Source organism: Quercus lobata, chromosome 10 (assembly GCF_001633185.2).
Source record: "Quercus lobata isolate SW786 chromosome 10, ValleyOak3.0 Primary Assembly, whole genome shotgun sequence".
Lineage (NCBI taxonomy): Eukaryota > Viridiplantae > Streptophyta > Magnoliopsida > Fagales > Fagaceae > Quercus > Quercus lobata.
The window spans coordinates 44,508,398-44,517,608 of NC_044913.1; the positions used below are offsets into that span (position 1 = coordinate 44,508,398).

The 9,211-nt window shown below is 35.5% G+C and overlaps 1 protein-coding gene across 1 annotated transcript; it reads left to right on the plus strand.

Moving 5' to 3' along the window:
• Positions 1 to 271: 271 nt before the first annotated feature.
• On the plus strand, positions 272 to 8,560 carry LOC115963246 (mitogen-activated protein kinase kinase kinase 3). Its single transcript, XM_031082187.1, has 11 exons — positions 272 to 1,063; positions 2,695 to 3,006; positions 3,653 to 3,740; positions 3,880 to 3,942; positions 4,133 to 4,293; positions 4,393 to 4,468; positions 4,878 to 4,937; positions 5,095 to 5,202; positions 5,286 to 5,522; positions 7,581 to 7,687; positions 7,781 to 8,560. The coding sequence occupies exons 1-11, from the start codon at positions 651 to 653 to the stop codon at positions 8,040 to 8,042; spliced, it is 1,887 nt and encodes a 628-aa protein (XP_030938047.1). The 5' UTR covers positions 272 to 650; the 3' UTR covers positions 8,043 to 8,560.
• Positions 8,561 to 9,211: the final 651 nt, after the last annotated feature.

Sequence of the window (9,211 nt, forward strand, 5' to 3'; positions counted from 1 at the left end):
TATATCCTAAGAGTATGTACGGAAACTTCCAGAACTAAAAATATTATTATTTTCAACTAGAAGCTTATCTTTTTTAAAATAAATAAAAAAAACTTGAAATCTTATCATTATAACAAACCCACGACCACGAACTAAAAAAGTATGTGCGTAAATTTCGATAACAAAAAATGTACGAAATTGTGTTTGTGTCTATCTTTTATTATTTGTATTTTTAGGACAAATATTTGTGTCTCTCTAATAATAAACTCCACTTTTAAGTTTCAAGTTTAGTCCCACTCTCCACACATTTGCACAATTCATTCAGACACTCTCTCTCTCTCTGTCTAATAAAAAGAGTCTCTCACTCTTCTCTCACTAGGAAATAGCCACGTCATTTCCTCCTCATTATCCAACCACCGCCTGCCGTCCTCAAAGTCTCTCTCTCTCTCTCTCTCTCCTCTTTCTAGTCTTAGCTGTTTCTCACTGTAGCTCCTTCCTTCTTCTTCTCCTCTCTCTCTCTCTCTCTCTCTCTTAATTCATTCATATCTGAATCTTCTTCCTTTTCCCATATAAATATCCTAAACAATCCCCACATCCAAGTTTACTCTCTCTGAGTCTCTCTGTCTCTCTCTATCTGTCTGTGTTGTTTACTCAGAAATCAGCAGCTAAAAATGCCTGCTTGGTGGCCGAGAAAGTCCAGCAAAAACAAGCAACAGCAACAAAAGGCTGTAAAAGATCAACAAAACCCACTTACCGCTAACCTCAATCCATCCAAATCGCCAATCAAAACCATCGGCAACACTAAGTCCAAAGACAAACCCAAGAGCTTTGATGGTGTTTTATCCAGGAATTCGCCTCGTGCCAGCAAGGACTTCGGACCCGGCGGATCCTCCTCCGGGTTCTCGGGTTTCGATTCCGATAGCCACCCTCTTCCTCGGCCGTCGATTTCTTCCGGTCCCGAACAAGTCCAGCCCGGTGTGGTCGGGTTGGGATCCGGGTCCGGCTCGGTTTCCAGTGTTAGCTCATGTGGGTCCTCTGAGGATCACCCGGTTGCTCAGGACCAGGGTCACTTTGGTAATCACAGGTTGGTTTGGTTTGGTTTTTCACTTTTTTTTTTTTTTTGTTTTAATCAATTCTACACCTTTGAATCTTTGATTGATTAATTCATCATTAAAATGTTATTATTGAAGTATTTATTTGAACTGGTTTTATGAAAGTTAGTAACTTTAATTCAATTTTGTTACCAATATAGGCAGATTCTTATTCACCACAAATTAAAAAAAAAAATTAATTTTTTTTAAAAAAGGAACTTTATCTCTAATTTTAGCTGTCAGAATTTTGGTTGATTTGAATATGTGGGTATTTTTTTTTTTTGGTATCCTATTAAAATTCCACATGTGGGTTTTTTTTTTTTTTTTTTTTGGGTTGTATGTGGAAGTTTTATTCTGGTTCTGAATCAAAATTCCACATATGGGTCTGCTATCAGTTATGCTTTGTCAGTCTTTGGGTTTTGTGTTAATCAATTTTAGGTTTTTGATTGATTAAATTCATCATAAAAATGTCATTATTAATGTATTTATTTGGACTGGTTTTTTTTTAGCAAGTTAGTAACTATGAATAAACACATCTTATAAAAAAAAAAAAACAAAAAAATTCAATTTGTTACCAAAATAGGCAGTTTCTAATTCACCCATGTCCCAAAAAAAAAAAAAAAACACTATCTCTAATTTTAGCTGTCAGAGTTTTGGTTGTTTTGAATATCTGTTTTTTTTTTTTTTTTTTTTTTTTTTTTTAAATTTCTGGTTTCCAAAATCAAAATTTGACATATGGGTCTGCTCAGGCTTTTTGAACTGAGGTTATTTGCTACTCAAATTTAATTTAATTTTTTTTTATATATTTTTTTTCTTTCATTTTGTTTTTTGTCAGATTTGGATAGCTTTGCAATGTGGTTTCCATGATTACAATCAACATAGTTATAAACCATGTGGGTGTGCTGTCAGCTTTGTTCTCTGAGCCGCATGAACTTATTTTCAATTTTGTCCGTTTCTATAGTTGTTTTTCACCCTGACAGCCTATCCGAGTATTTGCCTTTTTTTTTAACCCTGTAAATAGATGACTACCCTTGAAAAAAATTTATCAGAAGCTTTTAAGTTCTCTTGAGAATTTGAGCTATAGTCATGAAATTTCTATATTTTGGTGGACAATCTTGATCACATGCATTTTTCTGCATGAAACTCAGTGTTACTCATTGTAATAGTCTCTGCTGCTTTCTTCAATAACAAGGATGTCAAATACTTCATATTTAACATTCCACGTACTTACCTTGACTGGTTTATACATTTCCCTTTGATAAACTACAATTTTTCCTAAAAGCTTAAGCTATTAAGAAATTGTGAGTTTAATTATTTAATCATTATTCCAACGCTCGCTGTGAAGAAAGATAGCAAAAATTTGAATATAATGGACTGTACTTGGTTTTAGTCTTAAGAAATTAATGAAAAATCTGACCAATTAATGGCCTTGTACCAACTGGTACTTCTCTTTATGGAGGCAGAAGTCTAGGGTACAACTTGTTGTGGGCATGGGATTAGTGAGGTTAGCTATTATTCTATTGTCTAGCTAAAATCCCAAAAAAATAAAACCTCAACGAATAATTCCAATTAAGCTTCTTTAATGCTACTGTGAATGATAAACTGTGTTGTATCTTGGTTGTAGAGGACATGGTGATACCATGTTTAGCATGAGATCAAGAAGCCCGGGTCCAGGGTCAAGGGGACCGACAAGCCCCACATCACCTCTTCACCCACGGCATTGCTTGAGCCTGGAGTCTCCAACTGGAAAGCAAGAAGATGGGAAGAGTCAATGTCATCGTCTACCTCTTCCTCCGGGTTCTCCTACTAGCCCTTCTGCCTTGCCCAACACAAGAGCGATTGTCAGTGAGAACACAACTTCTTCACAGTCCAAATGGAAGAAAGGAAGGCTTCTAGGAAGGGGGACTTTTGGGCATGTATACCTTGGATTTAATAGGTAATTGTTGTGCATAATGGATATATTATTTGGTGCTTCCCTAATTTCGGAAATGAAGTTACATTAGAGGTTAGGGTTATCAGGGAAAATTTTAGTATTGTGTGCTTATTGTCACATAGACTTAAAGTCCCCTGGTTTTTTTATTTTTTATTTACAAAATAAGCTTATCTTTTCTATTGACTTTAACTATCAAAGTTCACAGAAACTAATTTAATTATGGTAATTGCATGCACTTGCCAGTTGGTATGGAGCCTTTACTATGGCAATACCAGGTAAAAAGCCAAGTTGTTATTACGATTGTTAAAAAAATGAAAAAGGGAAAGAAACCATGTCTCCAGATAAATGAACTTGTATATCTATTGGGCAACTCTTATACATGCATATATAAAAGAAAAGAAAAGCAGAAACTCTTTTAACTCCATGACTTGGAGGTCCATGTGAGTTGCCACATGTGTAGTGGAGGTGCACATCTGTTTTGAAATCAATATTAGAGACATGAAGTGTATGGTGGTGTGAGTGGTCCAGATGGGCCTGAAAAGAACTCAGCAGCCATTTGATGAAGTAAAAAACTGTGGAAAGTGGAGTAAAGAGTTGCCTTTTTGCTATTTTAATACCTCTCTAATTGTTATAATTGCAACTATAACAGTGGAAGTGGGCAAATGTGTGCAATAAAAGAAGTCAAGGTTGCTTCTGATGATCAGACATCCAGAGAATGTCTCAAGCAACTGAACCAGGTAACTGATTTTAGCTAATTTATAAGTCTCTTCAGTTTTCATATTTTTGTTACTTGAACGGTTGAATTTGTACTGTCAGATTGCTTTACATCATCTGATAGTAGATAAAGTTTTTAACTGAATCTTTTCTTGTCAACAGGAAATAAATTTGCTTAATCAGCTTTCACATCCAAACATTGTTCGATACTATGGAAGCGAATTGGTAAAAATTTCATCTGATAAAGGCCAATAGATATGTGCATGCACACACAAGTCACAACCACATATATGTACACACTAATATAGATAGGCAAGAGACAGAGAGAGAGTGAAGGAATTTCATGTTCAAATTTATGTAATATATGAATATTGGATTCTGCATTTGTAATGATAATGAAATATTATGTTCTCAGGGTGAGGAAGCGCTCTCAGTTTATTTGGAATATGTCTCTGGTGGCTCAATCCACAAATTACTTCAAGAATATGGTCCCTTCAAGGAACCTGTCATTCAAAATTATACCAGGCAGATTGTTTCTGGGCTTGCCTACTTACATGGGAGGAATACAGTGCACAGGTATTTGCATATCTATTGTGGTTCCTAAGTAGTTTATTCCAGGAATTGCAGCTTTGTTAGTTTCTTTAGGGTTATTAAATATTGTGGTTTTCCTGGCAGGGACATCAAAGGGGCAAACATTTTGGTAGATCCTAATGGCGAAATCAAGTTGGCTGACTTCGGCATGGCTAAACATGTACATTTATCTTACCCCATAAACAGAAGTTTACTTCTAGAATACTTGGGGTATTTTTAGTACAAAAGCATACAACTCTACTAGAGCAATAATATGCTCAAGTAAAGTGGGAGTGAAATAAATTTGTTTGTGTAATGCTGGTAATGGAAATTTATTTTGACTACCAAATATTTGAACCCCAAATTGTCATAAGATTTTGAGTTCTCTCTCTCATCTAATTTCTATGCAACCAACTGGAATAAAGGGCATATAATTTACTAGTATGAAGCAAGCATCACATATTGGGGAGGCCATAAAAATATTTTTCCTATAAACATTGAGAATAGTTTGTGTTTGTATTCTTAAATTTTTTTATTGCTTTCCTGTTAATCATAAAAAACAATTCTGATTTTTGGTTATTCTGAACCAGATAACAGCAGCTTCCTCAGTGCTCTCTTTCAAGGGTAGTCCTTACTGGATGGCGCCTGAGGTATATGCTCTTTGTCTCTCCTTCCACACCAACTCCCTCTCTGCTTCACACTGACATGCGCATTATCCTCTTTTTTCCACTCTGCATCTTTCTTGTTTCCTATTGGTGTTCACTAAGGTTTGTGTTACTCATTTTCTATCTTGTTTTGTAATTTTAGGTTGTAATGCATGGAAATGGCTACAATTTAGCTGTGGATATTTGGAGCTTGGGATGTACGATTCTTGAAATGGCAACGTCCAAACCACCTTGGAGTCAGTATGAAGGGGTGAGATATAGGATATTCAGAAACTTTTTTTTAGGTGTTTGTTGGAACAAAATGGTTATGTTTTGTTATGTTTGTTTCAACAGGTGGCAGCACTATTCAAAATTGCAAGCAGCAAAGATATCCCTCATATACCTGAAAGCCTTTCAAATGATGCAAAGAGTTTTATAAAGCTATGTTTGCAGCGAGAACCTTCAGCGCGCCCTACAGCCGTAGAACTGCTAAATCATCCTTTCATTCGAGATCAGGCAACTACTAGAGTGGCTAACATGAATGTGACCAAGGATGCCTTCCCTTTCATGTTTGATGGAAGCCGCACACCGGTAATGGCCTAAGATTGTCATCCTTTTCAATAGTGTATGCTTTATAATTTCTAATATAAGAGGACGTGATATATGATGATTCAATTCTATTTGAAGTTATGCAACAGATATAAAGAAGAAATTTGGAACACTTTTTTTCTTTAAAAAAAAAAATCTCTAACATACATATTTTATGGTGAAGGAGCTGTAATATTGACTCATGAAATATTTGATTATTATGTTCACCAAAGAGATAAAGAACATTGTCACATTGTTTAGGGCTTTCACTCATGAGCATTGTGCTTGTAAACAATATTTCTGATGTTTGTAGTGTAAATACAGTATTATTTTAATTTAGTTTTATATAATTTTTGAAGTTAATTTTATTTTTTTGGTCACTTTGATTTTATTTTAGGTCCTATTAATTTTATTTTGAAAGTCAAGTGCATTTTCATAATTCTATAATTGGACTTTTCCAAGTCAATTGGATTTAGGGTTAAGTCCTAGTAGTTTATCTAAGCATGCTATTATACTCCAATGGCAACAGTTGGACAGTTTTTTTAATGGTGTAATGTTGATTTCAGCCAGCCCTAGGTATTGATTCCTAGCCAAGTAAGCCAAGCTGTTGAATCCTAGGTTATTTTTGTTTTTCTATTCAATCATGTTGTTGCATCCATCTTGGTTTTTTCCAGCGTCAGGTTTTGGTATTAGAGCCAAATTTGATCCTGGTTTTCCAGTATCACTGTTGATCACAACTAGAAGTGCAGCTAGGAAAAAAAAAAACCTATTGAACCATACATTACTTAAAACCCAAGCCCATGTTGCAACCCAAAACAACCCATCAACTAGGCAATCCATATCAAACCCCAAAACAGCTCAGGATCCACCAAATCCTATCGGATCCATGTAGAAAAAACATAATTTCCCTAACTACCCACACTGCTGATAGCCATGCCCAACCACTGTTGTCATAGCTAAAACAACCAGTTCGGTTAGCAAATGTCCTAGCCCAATGCACAGTGGTAATGTTGAGAGGCACCTACGTCTGATGGATGCCAGGACCCCTGGATTTTCATTTTTTCACCAATTGTTTACATGAGATGGATCAGTTCTTTGAACCAGTAGGTTTATCTAATACTAAGAAGGTTAGGCTTGTAAAAATTAAAAAAAAAAAATGGAGCTATGGATTACTGCAATGGTATTGAAAACCTTTGCCATAGATTGGACAAGCCCGCTGTTACTGATGGGGAAGAAATGAAGGTAAAACTTTGAGTGGATATCTACTTCAATCCTATTGAAAGAAATATCTAACTCATTTTTATCAGTCATTAGGATTGAAGTAGATATCCTCTCTAAGAACGCAGTTTGCTTGGATAATGAACTTTCCGTTGAAAAGTTCTCAATGGTTAGATGTTGCGGCTAATCAACCCTAGGTGTTGATTCATTGGTTTTGTTTCTCTAGCTTGGTGATGATTTCAAGGAAGCATAGGTGCTTATTCCTAGGTTTTTGTTATTTTGTTGTGCCTCAATTTTGTTGTGTTTGTTTTGGTTTTGTTTTTGCATCCATTTGTCTCTCAAATCTATTATATTGAAGTGAAATGCGGGCTAGATAGTACTATTGTTGAAAACCTTAAATGACAAACTCAAATTTATTTCTATGATTATCATTACAAATCAGGAAAAAGGAACATAGAAATTAAAGGAAAAAAAAAAGAATCCTATAGGGGTCTTATGATTTGATGGTTGGAGTTTGATGAGCAGATAAGCACCTGATCAGGATAAGATTGTTTACACAATTTGTATGCATTTTAATCAACATGAGTTTTTGTTTGTTTGTTTTATTTATTTTTTAAATGAAAAAGAACAGCACAAGAATTAGAATCATCTTTTCAGATGAGATTTTAGAAAACTAAAGATATAAAAGGTTGATATATAGTTTCACTTTCTTTTCTATAAGAAATGAGGAAGGTCCTCAGTGGCAATTGACTTTGCCGAAGTTAAATCTATATCCTCTAATTTGTTTCAGTCAGTGAAGTAGGCACTAATCTAATATCTTACTTGCTTTAATTTTCTGAGCAGCCGGTGTTAGAACTCAATTCAAATAGGACAAATATCAATTTGATTGATAGAGATTATGCAACAATGCCAGTTGTTCCCACCAGTTCAAGTGCTTTGAGAAGCCCAAGGTGGCATCTCCTTCCTTTTTATCCTCATTCATGCTTAATAATTTTATGACATTATTGAAGTGACTGACCTCGCTTTCATACTTTTATGTGCAGGGATAGTGCAAGAACGATTACATCTTTGCCTGTATCTCCCTGTTCAAGCCCATTAAGACAATATGGAACTGCACACAAGAGCTGTTATTTATCTCCTCCTCACCCAGCTTATGCTCTGGGGGGACAAGGCGGCTACAATTTCAATGAGTACTCATCATATACAATGAGACCAAACACAACATACACTCTCGATCCTTTTCATGAAACCTCTCCATATAGAGCTCATACCCCAGGTGGATCACCAAGAACAAGACCCATTTGAATGAGTGTAAATACCAACAAAAGCTAAAAAGTTTCCTTGTCTCCCTAGAATGCATCATGGAGTGGAGCGAGACTTCTGTATTAAGAGGATTTAGTATTCATGCTCCTTTTATTTTTCAGATATTTTGGCAGTTTTATTTTGCTGACCTCTTTTAGGAGACTGGATTCTTTCTGGATGGGAGCTTGAAGAAGTAGCGTAGAGAAGGGGGGAGTAGTAAGAGCTCCAAAATCATGGGCAGATGCTGGATTTCTTGATCTTGTAACACTCTCTTGATTGTTGTAAATGGAAGGTGGTCTCTGTGTTTGTAAAATTTTTATTGTATATTGGTCCATAGTATAAGCAAGTTATAATAGTTCATCGCATGAAATCATTGTTTTTACCAACAATTTAAGCTAGAGAATGAAAGGTTTCCCTGCTTAGACTCCTAATCAGGATCTATACCTCTGTCCAAAGTCTGTTGACTCTTTCCCCGTGAACTTGGAAATGTAAATAGGTATAGAATAGTTATATTCTGATATCCACCTCAAAGATCAAGAAAACCAAAGTTTTATCTAACTCAGAAAAGTGTCAACTGCAATTGCATGTTTCCTAATGTGGTTGTGACATGTTAACAAGCTTTTATTCTTTCAAATTAGTCTGAAAGGAGATTTGCCACCTGGTTAATATATTTGTTTCTTGTATGTTCCATTTGCTACGTTGATGTCTAGGATACATCAATCAGGCCCAGTTGTTACAAAAGTTTCTCTCATCACAATCATAATCATCATCATCAGCATTTTACTTTAAGCATAGACGACCTAGTGTTTCTAAACCCCACCACAAGGATGTAGACTTTAAATCTCCATTTTTCTTAGAACATCTCTTTTCCTTTGTCTTCTTAGTCCTCTCTTAGTAAATACTAAATAGTTCTGGTGGCATCAAATAGCACGGCCTCTTCTATTAGCTTTCTAATTAATAAATAGGTATTCCATATATAGGTTCATCAAATCTCAAAACTCAAAAGTATACCTCTTGACTATAGCTGACAAATTCTAGGCCATGAAAATTCAGCAGCAGATCAAGTCTCAAATGGGGAGTAAAGGCCATCAGACAAAATGAGAAATACTTGGGATTGCCATCCAACATAGGTTGAAGCAAGAAGAAGACTTTTGCCTCTATTAATGAAAGGG

Bases quoted from the DNA above. Each gene is read 5' to 3' on its own strand.
- LOC115963246 (XM_031082187.1), top strand. From the start codon at position 651: ATGCCTGCTTGGTGGCCGAGAAAGTCCAGCAAAAACAAGCAACAGCAA. The intron at 4,294-4,392 runs GTATTTGCATAT...TTTTCCTGGCAG, and splicing joins GGGAGGAATACAGTGCACAG to GGACATCAAAGGGGCAAACA. The intron at 5,523-7,580 runs GTAATGGCCTAA...TTTTCTGAGCAG, and splicing joins TTGATGGAAGCCGCACACCG to CCGGTGTTAGAACTCAATTC.